Below are 18,512 nucleotides of genomic sequence, written 5' to 3'. Positions count from 1 at the left end.
TAGAGATTAATAATAACTAATGATTAAATACAGAGTGAAGTGTAAACTGAGTAAATAAGGTGAATGAAAAGAAACAGTGTATTATGGGAACCCCCCAGCACCCTAGGCCTATTGCAGCATAACTAAGGGATGGTTCAGGGTCACATGATCCAGCCCTAACTATAAGCTTTATTATTAAAGTAAAGTTTTGAGCCTAATCTTAAAAATAGAGAGGGTGTCTGTCTCCTGAATCCAAGCTGGGAGCTGGTTCCACAGAAGAGGGGCCTGAAAGCTGAAGGCTCTGCCTCCCATTCTACTCTTAAGTATCCTAGGAACCACAAGTAAGCCAGCAGTTTGAGAGCAAAGTGCTCTGTTGGGGTGATATGGTACTATGAGGTCTTTAAGATAAGATGGGGCCTGATTATTCAAGACCTTAAATTCTATTCTAGATTTAACAGGGAGCCAATGAAGAGAAGCCAATATGGGACAAATCTGCTCTCTCTTTCTAGTCCCTGTCAGTACTCTAGCTGCAGCATTTTGGATCAGCTGAAGGCTTTTCAGGGAGCTTTTAGGACAGCCTGATAATAATGAATTACAGTAGTCCAGCCTAGAAGTACTAAATGCATGAATTAGCTTTTCAGCATCACTCTGAGAAAGGATGTTTCTAATTTTAGAAATATTGTGCAAATGCAAAAACGCAGTCCTACATATTTGTTTATGTGCATTGAAGGACATATCCTGGTCAAAAATGACTCCAAGATTTCTCACAGTGTTACTGGAGGCCAAAGTAATGCCATCCAGAGTAAGTATCTGGTTTGACACCATGTTTCTAAGATTTGTGGGGCCGAGTACAAGAACTTCAGTTTTATCTGAATTTAGAAGCAGGAAATTAGAGGTCATCCAGGCGTTTGTCTTTAAGACATTCCTGCAGTTTAACTAATTGATGTGCGTCATCTGGCTTCATGGTAAATTGACTCGTTCTTATATAGAACTTTTCCACTCTGTTTGAGCACTCAAAGCGCTTATACAACATGTTTACATTTATCCCATTCACACAAGCACTTCCATGATAAATATGATTCAAACCACTGCAGTGCAGTACCTTTAATACCTATAGCAAGCTCTAATCTCTGTAATAAAATGTTATGGTCAACAGTATCAAAAGCTGCACTGAGGTCCAACAGGACAAGAACAGAGATGAGTCCACTGTCAGAGGCTGTAAGAAGATCATTTGTAACCTTCACTAATGCTGTTTCTGTACTGTGATGAATTCTGAAACCTGACTGAAACTCTTCAAATAAACCGTTCCTCTGCAGATGATCAGTTAGCTGTTTTACAACTACTCTTTCAAGAATCTTTGAGAGAAAAGGAAGGTTGGAGATTGAAAACCCCTTCCCCATAGATGGTACCTGCTCCCAGACCACCAAAAAAAAAAAAAACTAAACTAAATAAACAAACAAACAAAAAAAACAGCAAAAAAATAATTGACCATAAAAATTCACAAATAAAGAACAATATAGCATCTTCAACGGCACCACAGAGTAAAACTTTTCAATGTGGATTATTAGACATCAGAGCTCTACTAAGTCCCTCTTAGTAAATGATTTAATAAATGATCAACATATTGATTTAGTCTGCCTTACAGAAACCTGGTTACAGCCGGATGAATATGTTAGTTTAAATGAATCAACAGCCACCGAGTCATACAGTCAGAATCCTTGCAGCACAGGCTGTGGAGGAGCAACAGCAATCTTCCACTCAAGTTTATTAAGCTGAAGCTTAAAGCAGACAATCTGTAAGCTGCAGAGGAAATGGTGTTCATTTAGCCTGGAAAAAGAGTTTGTTGCTCAATAACAAGGACCTCTGTAGAGATAGGACATCTTACTATTATTCAGTGATTGTAGAAAATAAGAACTCCAGGTTTCTTTTCAGCACTGTAGCAGAGTCAGCGCTTTGTTGAGTATTCCTAGTAATGCCTTATGAAATTACATGTACAGATACTTTCAGTGCTATTGATATTTATTTAGACTCATTCTTTCCGTATATTATACAGATGTTCCTGTATACTATACCAGCCACTTGGTTATGGCATTCTATGCATGCCCTGCCTGCTAGCATCATACACCATGCTGTTATGTACTGGAGTGTCTCAGGGGGCATCTCTGTCAGGCCAGCACCTGGGGTCTTGCCTTGTGTGGTAGACCCCAGTCTCTATCAATCTTGTGTTCAGAGCTTGTTCCTGTGCTGCCTCTGTGCTGTCTTTCAGACCAGCTTTGTCCAGCCATTGGCAGGATTTGTTGATATCAGCCACTTCCATCTTCCGGTGGTACATCCCATGCAGGGTTCCTGTTCTTTCTCAGGTTTCTGCTGCCTGATGTATTCAGTAAGCACATGATCCTTTGAGGCCATCTTCCTGATATACTCATGAATCTTTGCCATTTTGTCCGGGATAATAGTCCTCGGCCTCCTCCTGTATTGAGCCATTCTGGGTGCATCTTAGACATTAACAGCTGGTTCATTTGAGCTGCTCATGGAGTGCAGCTTCTTTAGCCAGTAGGTGTGACTCATGTCAGGGCACAGTGCTGTCCAGCTCATCATATGTGAGACTCTTTCTTGAATGTTTGCCACTGTGATGGTTACTGGAGTCTGTTCACGGAGGTTGCTGTGCTTTGTTCCTAGATCCACTAGCCACTGAGCATCCAGTATTACTCGATCTGTCACGGAGTGCGCCGTGTGTGACCAGGTTAGGACCCCAATGCAGGGTTCACAAAATAGGACGTAGCTCGGCAATGACACAGCTTTATTCGCTGGTAAACCCAGGATACACATTACAAAAACACTGAGCTGGCCAGGTGCCAGGAAAACATAAACTCTGGGATTTCTTAGCAATAACAAGCAGATCGGGACACAGAACTACACAGTGAGCCATAGACAAACACACTAAGCAGGAAAGTGCAGGAGGGACAGGTGAAGATACCATGCTGTTAGTGACTAAGAGGTAAGCTAATAGCTAGGCTAAGCTAGTGAATCCCTAAAGACACAATAATGGAACCCTATGAATATAATTTACAGGTGATTCAGCAGAGAATATGCTTTGGACAAAGCACGTGAAGATTACACTATGAAATAATCTTAAAATTTGTAATGAATCGAATCACAGAGATTAAGTTACACAAAACACCACTCTGCGCTGTAACAGGAAAAGGAATGAATGAATGAATGAATGAATGAAGTTTTATTGCCATGTGGGTGAACAAGTTCACACATTGGAAATTGCAGTTACAGAACACCATCCAAATACACAAACACAACACACATAGGGGGATATGTGTCCTCGGGTCATGCAGCCGACTTGCAGCGCTACCTTTGGCAGGAGGAGAAAACAACACATCATGGGGAAGTTAGGTTAAAAAAAAAAGTCATCTGGTACAGTGCTCAAAAAGAGCACTATACCAGGGTCCAAAAAAAACCACCTTAGCAAAGCAATTGCACATGTAAAGCAAGGACAGCGGCGGTAGGTGAGGTCAGGGCAGGAGGGGATGCAGAAGGAGACGAGAGGTGGGGGCATTGTGGAGCCAGATGCCAGGTTCCAGCCAAAACAGTTTGCTGATAGTGGTGGAATTTCATCAGCGGCCGTGATACACCAGACCCAGCTTCACAAATCACAACGCGGAGTGGGGGGGAGAGCAGCCGCACACAGTGCCCTGGAGAGAGATATGGTTGCCAACCCAAGGCCGGCAGGGGAGCCGAATTCCTGATAACAGAAGTTGTTTTGGAACAGGCTGCTTGTTTTTCCAACAGCCTTCAGTCTTACTGGGAAACCATTCAAAAATCCAATATTCCAAATTAGTTGATTGCCGTCCTCACTGTGCAGAACCGAACTATATCTCCTGATCTAACCCTTCTCGCCTGCGAGCTCGCTAATCTTGCGGCTCAGGTCCACCAGGCTTTGAGTCTGAGTTTGTGCGGCTCTGCTCAGCCCTTCCACCTGGATCGGCAGCCTCTGCAGATGTCGAACCGCCGTCCAGATTTTCTTAATTTGCCAGTAAAGCAGGTATCCACCGAGCCCAAACAGAGAAGATACTGCTACCAAAAAGCCGAATATGTAGGCGTCTTCCACGTCTTCCACTCCAAGGGCCGAGAAGCACACAGGTCTCCACGAGCTCCAAGAGTCGATGACGTATCCAACCGGGTCTGTTCCACTGGGACACCCAGGCTCCCCTGTCCCGGATCTCATAGTGGAAAAAATTCGATCAATGATGGAGAATGCCCAGTTTGCCAGATCCATGGTTCAATCTTGTTCTTATTCGGACAGTGTGTAAAAAGACGCTCTCACAGCAAGCAGCAAGCGGAGAGATGGGGAGGGCAGGGAGAGAGAGATAGTGCGACCGTCTCCGACAAGAGCAGGAAGAGAAAGTGATACAATATGTGGATATCAAGTCACTCCTGAACCAGAGAGAACATCAGAAGTCACTGTGGAGGCGCCTCATGCTGTAATCAGAAAAGCTGCTCTGAAACTCAATCATCCAATGTCCTCTTCTCAGATGAAAGTACATTTTGCATTTCTTTTGGACATCATGGTTCTAGAGGGGGAGTGGAGAAGCTGAGGACCCAAGCTGTTTGAAGGCCAGAATGAAGTTTCCATGAAGTCGTGATGATTTAGGGTGCCATGGCATCTGCTGCTGATGGTCACTGTGTTTTATAAAGTCCAAAGTGAACATAACCATCTACCAAGAGATTATAAGGCACTTCACACTTTCATGTGCTGGTAAACTTTATGGGGATTCCAGCAGAACCTGATACCTGTCCACAGTGTCAAAACTACACAGTAATATCATTTACTGACCATGATATTATTGTGCTTGATGGGCCTGCCAACTCACCTGACCTGAAACCACAGATCTGGGCTTCAGCAGAGCTGTAAGCAGATGTCCTCCATGCCACGCCATACTGATGCAGCATTTCATAGGAAAGGATGTGATCCCACTGATATCATGGTCTAATCTTAAAGTTTGGAGAACCTTTTTAAACTTGAGTCACTTTCCTCATAATAAAATCTACAAACAAGGTCAACATCCCTGAGTGTAGAGTACAGAGTGTATCCATGTTGCTGACCACTTCAAACACAACAAGAACAAAAGCAGCATCAGGAAGCACCAGAAAAGACCAAAGGGATTTTTCAGCCTTTGTCAGTCGGCCTGTTTTCAGTTTTACTTCCAAAGTTACGCTGACACCCGGTGGGACTTGTGCATGTGTGTGTGGTAGGATACAGTAGCAGACGGTGAATGCTGTCTTTTAGTCGGTATCTTTTAAAGGAAAACACAAAACGAGGAATGAGGGAGACAGGGGGGAGGAGAAGGGGGTGATAGGGCCAAGTGAGAGAGTGGTATTGTATTTTGAGTTTGACTTTTACCCTCTGAAAGTAAAAAAAAAAAGAAAGAAAGAAAGAAAGAAAAAAGTTAAAGGCAGAAAAAAGTAATCAAATTACTAATCTGAAGAAAGAGAAAGAGTCAGCTGTGCCAGCAGTAGATGGTAGAGGTGGAAGGAAGATATAGTCAAGTAATAATCATAGGAGGAACAGAATAAAGAAGGATGGGGCACAGGAAAAGTGGAGAAACACAAAGAGAAGGAGCATGCGAGAGAGGAGGTGGGCTGAGGTCTTAGAGAGAATGTATAGGAATGTTGGGAGCAGGTGGTGAGCAGCCGTGACAAATGCAGCTGGCTGACTGGCTACAGAAAAGCCCTCTGACTGAAATGGTGGCATCAAATTTCACCACAAGCACAGCAACAGCTCCACCAGCAGGAGGAGTCCATGGAGACAGCAGATACAGAGGCAATATAGTCATGTGAGAAAGAAAGTCCACCTGCTTTTAATTCTAAAGTTCACGAAATAATAAAAAAAAATCAGGTTATGAAACTATTTAAATACAACCTGAGATGAACAATAATAACACTACACTATGTCATTATTTGTTTCCCAAAATTTAAGACAAAATGCAGAAGCAGTGTGTGAAAAACTGAATATACTGTATTCAGTAGATTTTAGAACCACCTTTGGCAGCAATAATTTTAAGTAATTAGTTTCTGTACAACTTTTTCAGTCTCTCACATCATTTTGCAACACTCTTCTTTACAATGTTGCTTCAGTTCATTGAGGTTTATGGGCATTCATTGATGCACAGCTCTCTTAGGGTTCCACTACTGCATTTCAATCAGTTTGAGGTCTGACTTTGACTGGATCAGGGCTCTGCAATTTTCACTATCAAAAGAGCCATTTTGCCCCCTCTTCCACCCAAGGAAAATAGTGTGGAGCTGCAAAACACAGCTTATCAAGTTTGATGTTGTATTCTTTTTCTATTTTTACCTGTTATAATAAAGGAAACCCCCAAACAGAAGTGTAGCATGCATGTGTACTAATACTGCATGTCTACTTTGAAATAAACACTGGATTATGGATCACACTGGATTTCAGTCGGTTACATATTTGTGTACAATTAACCAAAAAAAAAAAAAAAAGCCCACTTTTATATAAATAAACCATGTAGCTACAGCTTAGCAGCTTAAACAAAGTAAACATAAAATTAGGAATGGTTGTGACTGAAGTCCATTTCAGTGTGCTGTCAGCCTCTTCACTCACATACATCAATCAACTGAAGCACCTGCTTCAGTTGATTGAAAAAAAAGAAATGTTTTTGTGAAAAATAATAGCCTGTTAAATACTAGTGTTCTCACCTGTGACTTCTGCAGATCTTCCCTCTGTCAGGGCTGTAAGATGTGATTTTTTGTTGCACAGTTATCTTGGAGTTCAAGGTGATACTTTAGCATCAAATTTTCAGAGACAAACAACCTTTTACACTCATGCTCTCATCCACACCTATGGGCAATTTAGAGTAGCCAATTAACCTAACCCCAGTAAGTGCATGTCTTTGGAATGTGGGAGGAAACCGGAGTACCCGGAGAAAACCCACGCAAGCACAGGGAGAACTCCACACAGAGAGAGGGAGAGGCCTGGGCCAAGGTGGAATCAAAACCAGACCTTTCAGATGTTATTCTAACTGTGAGGTAGCAGTGCTAACCACTGCGCCACTGTGCTGCCTAAATAATTAACACTTTTTTAAAATTTGATGCTAAAGTATCACCTTGAACTCCAAGATAACTGTGCAACAAAAAATAAAAAATTAAATTAAGAAATAACTTTTCGTTTGTTTGTTTGTTTGTTTGGCAAGGCCAAAAGGAGCCACTACAAGGAAGCCAAAGAGCTGCTCACGGCTCCTTAGCTGTGGGTTGCCGACCCCTGGACTGGATTGTAACACCTTGATTCCTTCATCCATTCTGTTGTAGATTTTCTGTTGTGATTGGATCAGTCCTGTTGCATGATGTAAGTTTGGCCAAGCTTTAGCGCTCAGACAGATTTGACTCTAGAATATTTTGGTATAGAAAGGAGTTCACGGGTGACTCAGTGACTGCAAGCTGCCCAGTGGCTGCATAACAAGCCCAAATCAATCACCACTGTACTTGATAGTTGGTATAGGGTGTTTGTGCTGATGTGGTTTTCTCCAAATGAGAAGCTGTGCATTATGGCCAAATATCTCCACTTTGGTCTTATCTGTCCAAAGGACATTGTTCCAGAAGTCTTGTAGTTTGTTCAGATGTATCTTTGCAAGCCTAAGTCATAGAGAGGAGAGACTTTCTCCAGATGACCCTTCAAAACAAATCATACTTGTTCTGTCTTCTTCTAATTCTACTGCCATGAAATTTAGGCTTTAACATGCTGACTGATGTCTGTAGAGTCTCTTACCTGAGCTAAAGAGGAAAAGAACTGGAGTGAAACTCAGTGCAGGGTTTGCAGTTTCTCTGATCATTGCACAGTTTAACCTTTATTGTGATGTCCATTTCTGTGACATTGAGTTAACACGTGAATCTTAACACATAACTAAATACTCCAAACCATCAAAATGCCAAAATGTCTTCTTTTACAGAGGTGGTCACACTTGCTGATGATCATGTAAATTTGATGAGTAGCACCTGAAGTAGAAGCTACTTACTCTCTTAATTCCTGTGGAAGCCCTGAGGGGGGGGGGGGGGGCACAGAATCCTCTGAAAACTTTATTTTTCACGACTGTTTGTCACTGATTTCACGCCACCTTGAGACTGTCGCATTGTTTTCCACATCAGTGCACATTTTCAAATGGTTCTGTGCCCATCACAGTTTACAGAATAACTGTACTTCAGTGTATTTATTCTGGTTGGTGTGTATGTACCGTATACGCATGTTCACTTTCTGTGCATAAAAATGCTGAAAACAATAAAGCTAACATTAAAAGAGAAATAATCACACTTTATTTACACAAGGCTTTTGGCACACTGTTTTTAAAAATTCATTTAACTCAAGTGGTGATGTGTTTGTGTGTGCGTGTGTGTGTGTGTGTGTGTGTGCGCGCACTTATTCCACTTAAAAATATCAATAAACAAGTTCACACATAGACAGAAAAAAATGACAGTATTGCACAACACATCGGCATGCTGCTGGCCATTTTACCTAGTGTAACTAAGTGTGTGTGCGTGTGTGTGTCATTGTGTGCTGGGTCTTTGTCGGCTGCTAGTTCAGTTGAAGCTGTGAGGCCTGTGGGAAAGGATTGGACTTTCACGCCTTTTCCTCCACAGTGAAGCCTCATCAAAGGCATTCTTTGCATAACAAATAAATGGGTACTGTCTCACACACACACACACACACTCCTGTTAATCATTTGCCAAAATGTTGGTAGTGTGAAGCTGAAAAGAAAATATATGTTGGAGACAACACACACACACACACACACACACACACACACACACACACACACACACACACACACACACACACACACAGAGAGATAGATAGATAGATAGATAGATAGATAGATAGATAGATAGATAGATAGATAGATAGATAGATAGATAGATAGATAGATTTAGCCTTACATTTTCATTCTTTTGTGCAATCAAATCAAAGTAATGTTCCCATTTTCACTCGTAAAAAGTTGCAGGCTCTGTTTTTTCTCCTATTTCTCTCCACATTAACTGGAGTTGGGAAAAGGGCATGCGTGATGAACTTTTTTTTTGTTGTGCAGTTAACTGAAATACCTACACTTAATTTACTAGACAATAAAGCAAAATTTGTAGTTTTGCATTAGTACACCACAACAGTAGATTTTAAATCAAACAGTCAACATGTAATTGAAGTGCAGCCTTTCAGTTTTAATTCAAGGATTATTACAAAACAAAATTGCATTAACTGTTTAGGAGTTACAAGAAACCTTGTACTGGAATGATGGGAAGAGAAGACAGAAGAAGCAGGATGAAGTGAAGTGCTCACATTCAGCCAAATGGTGCAAACGGACTGGACAGCACTTCACGGTGCAAATGACCCACAGCATACTGCAAAAGCAATGCAAGCATTTCTCAAGGCAAAGAAATGGAATATTCTTGAATGGCAATCACCTGATTTCAACCCGTAGACCATGCTTTTCAGTTACTGAAGACTAAAATGAAGACAGAGAGACCACAAACAAGCTGCATTAAAGGCCTCACAGAACATCTCAAGGGAGAAAATATAGCATTTGTTGATGACCATGGTTTCTTGGTAGTCTTCCCGTAGTCTTTGATTACAAAGGATTTTTGACCAAGTATTAAAAACAAACCTTATATTTGAAATTATGTTAGTTTTTCAAATTATTTTTGAGCCTCTGAAAATGGAGGACCATTTATAAAAACAGCTCTAATTTCTAATAGTTAATGCAAAACTTTTGTTGATCCCAGAGGAATAGAAGCCCACAGGGCTCACTGACAGAATAGAATAGAATAGAATAGAATGTCTCTATTGTCATTATACAGAATGTACAATGAGATTGGATTCACTGGCTGTAGCTGTATACATTCGGTCCCAGATGAACTTACTCTGATTAGCTTTTCTGGAACTGAAATCTCAGCTTCCCATCTCAGAGTTAATCAGCTTTGAGTTTATGGTGAGACTCAGAGTTTCTGGAACGCATGTAAAACAGTTTTTATCCTTTCTGCTGCCGCCCTGGTGGTGTTTAATAGTCTGCAAGCAAGTGAAGAATATAAAAATATAATTCAAACATAATGCTTGGCCTAAGTGAAAATGTGATCAAGTAGTACAAATATGTGCTCTATTTTAGAATTAGGCTTATGGAACAAACAAAAAAATCAGGAACGTATTTTTCTTAATGATGCTTTTCAGGAAAAGCCATAAACTTTAGACGCTCTTACTATCCGTACATGGTCCGAGGATTTCCAGGAATGCTCAGAGAAGTGACTGGTCAGTAGGAAGTGATTTTCCACCTGTTGGTCTCGTCTCAAATATAACATTTTCCGGAGCAGGTTAGGTTTGCAGCGTAGCAATGGCGCATGGTAAGAAATGATCAGGTTTAACCCTGACGCCACCTTGCTCAGCCCTAAATGATCATAGTTCCAGCCTCTGGTGTAAAGTGTTCTCTCTCATTCCTTTTTGCTTTAAAATGAGGTGGAAATAAAATGACTTTTGCCAAAGTTTGCTAAATGTTTTAGCAGCAAAAACTGCAGCAGTTCACAATTTTGTCAGTGCTGAATGAACATTGAATGAACTTACGCCATACAGCATCCTGCTGCCAGATATTAATCTATTGCTCAAAATGGTCCCTAAGCAAGAAGGAAATTACTCTGCAAGCCTTAAAGACTATATTATTTCCTTGTGACGTGTAAGAATGTGTTTACTGTACTGATTAAACCTGACAGTATCACATTTAAGTAATTGCACTTAATGCTATGACACAGTGGTTTGGTATTTAGTTACAACAGAAGCAAACAAGTGTGAGCTCAGCATTATTCCACTACACAAAAACAGGCGGAAAGTTTTCCAGATTCCATCTAATTCATGTTTTTATTGTGTTGTCGACATAAGGATGAATACACTGTTCCAGTTACAGAAAACTGGCATGAAGTAGACACAACTGTGTGGAATGATTTGTGAAAACATAAAAACAGTCTATGGCTTACTGAGCATGACACTGAATCTACATACAAACTCAAATCAACTCACTGACAGTTGGAGCAAAAAGCTTTTTCTTTTATATAAATATAAAAAGGGGAGAGGAAGGCCACTATGGGCCTAAAGAGAAAGATAAAGTCTCTTTCACCGAGACAGCTTAGCACTCAACAGAGTTATACATATCCCATTTTCTGTTATGGCACCAGTATCAAAGCATGCCCTGGACTCGCTGGTTCCCATCGCAGATGCGTCACCTCAGGTAGGTTTAACACAGCTAGTAGGCACTGAACCAACAAGCAGAATAGAATAAAACTAAATGAAAAAGAAAAAAAAAAAAACGACTACAAATTAGAGATAGATCTTGACTGTCACATGAGGTATTGTGGATCAAAGCATTTCTGTACATCTTCTCATTTTTCCTTGTTTTTGGAATAGTATGGAAAATTGTTATGTAATTCTAAACAAAAAAAATGATCACATAGTATACACAAGAAAAAAAAATGAGGATGTCAATAACACAATTTCTATGACAAAATTCAAACCTAGAATGGCATTATATTGACATATGTATAAAAACAACCAAAATGTAGCAGCAAACAGGAGAAAAGCATTGTTTTTAATCCTTAAAAAAAACAAACAAAAAAAAAAAACATGTAGCTGGAATTTATTTTCTATAGCAGCGGAATACAAGGAGTGTTTCTCTCCTACTCTATCCTTAATGTACAATCAGAAACCTATTTTATAGGGTTCCTACACAGTTTGACATGCTCACAGAATTCAGTATATTCCTATACTGTTGATTACATATAGTAGAGAGCGCTCCTTGCTCATGGTAACCTATTCATCCTTATGTATTAAGTATATATCAACCTGAACATGACAACTTTCCTGTCCTGTGTAGGAGCCCTCACATAAAATCTACAGCAGTAAGACACACCCCACTGGTGAGCCCTTACACTTTTTGCCACTACTTTTGCCGGCTTTCCTTTCCATTTTTCTAGGCAAGTTCCCAAGAAACGCAGTCCACGTCTTTCAGGTTTGTGCAAAATCAAGTTAATAGTCTCATCACTCTTTTTTTCCCCCCTCTAGCTTCATTGCCCTCAATCTATGACAGGTATTTGAGCTGAGCTACAACAATGGAGAAGAATTACAGACAGACTAGTCGTAGTTTGGCCACATTTCTGGACAAGAGCTGTTCTGGAGTAAGAAATAAGCTCTCTGCTTGAATTTAACATCAGCTCATGAAGCCACGGTCACTAGGGACCTACAAAGATAAATAGTGTTTACTTTACAAAAATTATTTTAACTATTAAAATAGTACTTTTTACTTTTACCTCTGGGCCTTTAACATTTGGCTTTGCACACTGAAGGTTATCTAAAACCGTGAAATCGTGGTGTCGGAGCAGCTCTGCCTGCTGAAGCAAAACTTGAATTGGAGAACTGGAAGGCAGCGACAGAGAACCACTGGCTTTATGAGACTCCTGACAGAGGCGAGCAGCATCCAGTCTGGGTTTGACCAAAGGGCTTCTGCCACGCTGCTCAATTCTGTCCCAGATGATGATCAGATCCACACTCTCCATTACCAAAAGACTCCAGCTCAAATCCCTCATTCCATTTTCATATTGTTTTACAAACTTTATCACTGTGACTTTTTAGTTGAGCCAGCATCACTGACCAAAAGTGCTTTTCTTTAGAAAACAAAGTTGGAATGGTATTAGGTCTAACTACACAGAGAGAGAAAAGACTGTGGACTGCTCTGCTTATATTTGATTTTATCAAATAACAGGTAAATGGGTAAAGCAAACATCATCAAGGAATGAACAAAGAATTCCCTTTGTCCAAACCTTACAATGGCAGTCCAAAGTCTTAAGGGTGATAGAAAGTGAGTGTCACACCCTACGTTTGCTTTAAGACAAAAGGTTTGGAAGAATAGAGGTATAAAACTAACTGATAGAGGTTTAAAATGATACATAATAAAGTGACTAAACATAAGCAAGCAGGGATATATGAATGTCTGGACTACAAGACAAACATGGAAACTTGGGCAGGAACTCTAAAGCATTGCAGACATAACAGAAAAGGAAGTCAAACAGAACGGCCTCAGGTTTCACGTGAAGCCCTAACGACAGACTATCCTACTGTACGTGACACTTTGGGATGTTTTAGTAGGCATGCTCAGTCTGCTGTAATTTAAAGATTCCTAGTTTAATGTGAGGGAATAAGAAAACATTTCTCCTAAAATATATGCTTCTGTGGCTTCAGCCCCACACAGGTCATCGATAATCAGTGTCTGTTCTCTCCGGTACATCTCTGAAGAGTTCATTTCTTTTCCAAGCCTGGGAGGGGACACTGGCAGGAAATGTGGCAGGGGTATGTTGCATGGTGAGCATCTCATCTTGGCAGCCATAGTGGACAGCAGGACAAGTGACTGACATGTTGAAGGAGGAAGGGAAGCTGAGTTCAAATGAGGCACCCCATCCCTGACCCACCCGCTATCACCCTCTGATGAAACTTTCCTTCCATCATTGCTCATTGTGCGACGCGACTCTCGGTCATCTCAGATGTTGATGTCTCTGACGTCTGTTGGGGTGCAGGACAGGTCCACGTCCTCATCCACTCGTTTAGTTTCTGTTGTACCATTGTGCTGTTGTGCCTGTCGCAGGCTAGACTCCAGCAGAGATTCTATCTGCTCCTGACATGACCGCAAGCAGTCCTGCAAGCACACAATCAAGATTGAGTCAAGACCATTTGCACTGCCAATGCCAAATAAGTAAGCAAATATAAAATGTTTCCATACCGGGTCACTGCGAATGACCTGTGACAGGAAGTTTGTGAGGTTCTGAGAAGACAAGGACGCATCTTGGCTCTTCAGGTAGAGCCCTTGAACAGCTGCCACTACACTGCCTGCTGCCACCATGGAGGGAGGACTGGCAATGAAGTTGACATCTGTTGAAATTACATAAGTACAGAGTTTAACAGATTAAAGGATAGTTTACTTTAAATAGATGAGAAAAACCAGTCAACGAGATGTCCCAAATCTTCTCCATTACAGTTTGTCCTGACATGTAATAAACACTGACTCCACTCCCTCGATCTAAAGTCTGAAACATTTTTTCATCCTGTTGGTCAGCACGTCACGAAACTGTAAAAGCTACAAATATAAAGGAATATCAAGGACACTGGGGAACTTAAATATCCAGGTTACAACAGTAGAACATATAAACTAAACTGCACACTGATTGTTAACCTAAGAAACCTGCTGTTTTCTACTTACATATGTGCACACATTCAAGTACACACACACACACACACACACACACACACACACACACACACACACACACACACTTATATGACCAGGCTTGTATTAAGACAAATTTCATGCCACACCTGTAGCACAGAGAGCCACAAAGGTCTGGGCATGTTTCCTGAGGATCTGCTTGGTGGAGGGATGGATGTCCAGCTTGGACAGGAAGTGCTCGATGAAGTCATGAGGAGTTACTGAAGCCAGATCCCACTTGAGCTTGTTGAGAACCAGCAGCTCCATTTGCTGTGGATGGACCAGACCAGAGGGATTCATTCAAATTAATCCATATGTCTATTGTGACAGTTATATATTCTAGCAGTTACAGATTTCTGTGCAGTGCTCTGATGCAATATTTTCTAGATTTCAAGATTTCTTCTTGCTTTCTTAAAAAAAAAAAAAAAAAAAAGAAAGTTCCTATGCAATTATTTCATGTTTTTAATAGAGACATTTAATCTTTTTTCAAATTTATATAAAGACAGCTTTCTACAAAAAACATACTCATATTCATGTAATGCATGAACACGAATATATCCCAAACAACACACTGTGAGGAAGTCACAGCAAGGGAGACAGCTGTACATAAATTAAATCTAAAAAAAAAAAAAAAAATAGAAGAGTGTGAGACTGGCGCTCATAATGTTGGTCATTGCCAAAACCTGCAGAACTGTCCTATGGCCACTAGGTGTTGCTGTGAACCACTGTTTTCTTGGCAGCCACTGAGACCATTCATGAAATCAGAGAGGCCTTGCAGTCACCATGGGAAAGTCATAGGCAGCCATTCAGACCCTGCTGCACATTTTCACTCTTTTATTTCAACCAAAAAATGCATGTCATTTCAACACAATTGTTTTCTGTTTGTTTTTTTCCCCTCCCTCTGCCCACTGTGACACTAACCAGATGAACTGCAAACATTATGCATTCTGCTCATGTGCTCTCCAGTACAGGTTGCCTATCTGGTGTATGTGTTATGCAACTTCCAAGTCTGCAGAACTCAATTACCAGCAGTTCTCCGGGCAGGACCGAGTTGTCCGTGTAGATACAGAGTTTCTCCGCCGTTAAGGGTACAGTCTCCTTCATCTTGGATGCTAGAAACATGCATGTGGCTCCGAGCAGCTGTAGTCTGGTTTTCCTGGTGGCCTCTACTGATAGAAATCTGTCCAAGTAGTTCATAGCCAGCGGAAAAACCTCCTCCTCACACTTCTGTTCCTCACAGACCTGGGAGGTTAGACAAAGCTGTTAGAATTTGCTTTTGTGTGCTGCAGGAACTTCCCCAACTCATATACATTAAGGAGTCTTTGTCTCCACTGGCTCTGCGTCCTAATCCGTTCACAGCTGTCTGCATTCAATAGCCGCACTGGCGACAAACGAAATTGAAAGAAATTAAACAGTTTGCACATTAAATGTATGAGTTTCGCATCTAAATAGCCTCATACTCAATTTAAAGAACGCGACATTTCGCAAGACAGCGACATAATATCAAGTTAAAATGTCACATTTATTAGACGACTTTGGACTGCTGCTCTAAAGAAAGCAGTCGAGAATTAGTTTGCAGTCAGTTCTGACTGAGACACAAAGGTGGCGTCGATGCAAGTTTCACTCTCCAATTTCAACTTCGTCATCTTTTCAAAAAATATTTAGAAATATTTAAAAATTATCTGGCCGTGTGCAATTGGAATGTAAATGATCCTTATCGAATGGCTAATCGGATGGTATCCAAATGTGCCCAATAGCAATTCACATGAATTAAAAAGAAAATGTTTTTGAGACGGACTTTCACGTGTTGCAGGCAACACTTCCCCCCCGGCGCCCCGATGCACAATTTCAGAAATTAAATAAAAATATAAGACCACAAAGAATTCAATCCAAAAGTGCATGTAAATGTTTAAAAACATCTAAACTATCAAACCCGACTTTAAAATTTGATTTATTAATTTCACGCTTTTTTAAAATATAATTTTTTCTTAGCGACCTCCACAGACAGCTCAGACTCTCGGGAAGCAAAACAAAGTTTACTGGTCGACAGCAGCTGAACGAGCGCCAGCAGGCAGTATGTAACAGACCTGTGATATAGCTGCATTTCTTGTACATTTAACCGAGTTGTCGTCATTTCTGTTGATATTATTGATTTTTAAAGATATTAAAATCTTCCTCCTGTACGACAACAAAGATGGCGCATAATACTGGCACGGGCCAGACTGCATACGTGTACATTGCTGTTATTTTGGAATATTTTTTCCGATCTCGTTAACATTTCATAGAAGAAGCAAAAACATATAGACTCCGAAATAATGAATAAGAAAGGCAGCCGATTCGTGGTGGAAAGTGAGTGGCCAATCTCCGCATATAGCCAAAGGACCACCCAGCACTCATCAGGACTTTTCAGAGCCTTTATGTAACATGCACAGTAAAATAGCAGGCACGAAGCCCTCCGAGGCTCTGAACTTTCATATTAACAAGCATATATCACATTTAGGTTTACGCAGATGACAAACTGTCCACGAGTTGGAGCGAAAACTCGGGCGTAGAAGGAAAGTTAAAGTCAAGTTAAACCAACCTCTAACATCCAGGTGGCAACTATTTTCCTCATTTTTGGTACAATTTCTTTCTGAACACACTTGAAGTAGTTTGGCGAAGGCAAGTAGTTTTCTTCGGCCTTCAGCATGGTTTGCAGAACTCGGTCATTGAGCAGGTTGACGTCCTGGTAAGCTCTCCTGATGGAGTCCACCTCGCAGCACAGCAGCTGGTCCTCCATAGTAGGCTACTTCTGCTTTGACTGTAATTATCACCGCCGATAAAACTTCAGTATCTCCCCGTGGAAACGTTCCCGTGTCACAGTGAGAAGCAGCTCAGGCACACACGAGCCTACAGCCAGCGAGTTTTATATCACTTTTTGCTTACTGGGCTGCTGCTGCTGCGTGCTCTTACTCCGGCAGTGTGCGCGAGCCCTCTGAGGAACAGACCGCTTCGCCCCGCGAGACAAAAACCCCTGCCTCGCGCTCGCCGAACACGCACGAGAACACACACAAAGTTTATCGGCGTACGCGCCCGGCGGAGGAGATGACGTCAGCCGTTGTTAAGAGTGGGGGGTGGGGGTGGAGGCGGGTTGGATCAAAGAGATAAGCAGTCTGCAAGAGAGCGCGCGAGGAAGGGATTCTATTATAGAGCTATACATATATATAAGAAAAGAGAAAGAGAGGGGAAGACCTCCCTCCTCGCGCCGCTCCCCCTCCTCCTATAGCCTGGTAGCTTCTGAAGAGGAGGTGGGGAGGTCAGGGGGACGTCTGTCCCCGCTGAAGCTTGCTTGACGGCGAGCTTACTTGTTGTCAGTAGGGGGCGATAGAGGCTCACAGCCCCGCTTTTTCTTATTGTACTTCCTCTGTCTGTAACTGAATGAAAGCAGCAGCTCTGAGCAAACATAAGGTGAGCACATGGGACAGCAGAGAGACGCTGCTTTATTCATTCACTGCTTTTCTCCATGTAACAGGGAGAGGACTGGAGAGAGCACACTGTATCAGGCTGGAGATATTCCAGCTCTCTTACTGAGCACCTTAAAGACCTGTTTTTTTGTTTGTTTGTTTTTTTAACTGTGGCAATACATGTGATGCAATACATACTCATTCTGTTAGCACTGAACAGTGTAATCATATATAAGAAATATTTTTATGTTTATATATCTATTATAGCTAATTAGCCAACTGCTAATTAATAGTGTATTGCATTACATGTGCGCTACAGCTATATCTATCTATCTATCTATATATATATATATATATATATATATATATATATATATATATAGATATATATATATATATATATATATATATATATATATATATATATATATATATATATATATATATATATATATATATATATATATATATGAACAGCACCTAAATAGTTTAATATATTAAAATGTTAGTAAAATAGTTGAGATTAAAGGAAATGTGTGTATGTGTGAGTGTGTACTTTCACTGACACTCACACATACACACACACACACAAACGGGAGGGGACTGGAGTTACACCAATGGGAGGAATTGCTGTTACTAGGCAGATGTTGGTGTATCTTTTCATGTAGGGAAAAGTTCAGTGCACTGGAAAACTTGACATTGTTATTGATAATCCAATCAAAGTCCTTTGAAGTAATCTTTCAGATAAACAGTACAGATCTTTTCTTTTGAAAACTTAATGATA

General features: G+C 40.9%; 1 protein-coding gene across 1 annotated transcript; it reads right to left on the bottom strand.

The window, feature by feature from the left end:
- Window positions 1-10,891: 10,891 nt before the first annotated feature.
- On the bottom strand, window positions 10,892-17,064 carry ccnd1 (cyclin D1). Its single transcript, XM_030725182.1, has 5 exons — window positions 16,867-17,064; window positions 15,312-15,527; window positions 14,396-14,555; window positions 13,803-13,951; window positions 10,892-13,718 (listed from the first exon to the last, which is right to left on the bottom strand). Exons 1-5 carry the CDS (start codon window positions 17,062-17,064, stop codon window positions 13,563-13,565), a joined length of 879 nt encoding a protein of 292 aa, XP_030581042.1. The 3' UTR covers window positions 10,892-13,562.
- Between the last annotated feature and the right edge of the window lie 1,448 nt (window positions 17,065-18,512).

This window comes from Archocentrus centrarchus, unplaced genomic scaffold, assembly GCF_007364275.1.
Source record: "Archocentrus centrarchus isolate MPI-CPG fArcCen1 unplaced genomic scaffold, fArcCen1 scaffold_48_ctg1, whole genome shotgun sequence".
In the NCBI taxonomy this organism is placed as follows: Eukaryota; Metazoa; Chordata; class Actinopteri; order Cichliformes; family Cichlidae; genus Archocentrus; species Archocentrus centrarchus.
The sequence above is the reverse complement of the archived record's forward strand: the minus strand, read 5'-3'. Positions and strand labels throughout refer to the sequence as shown.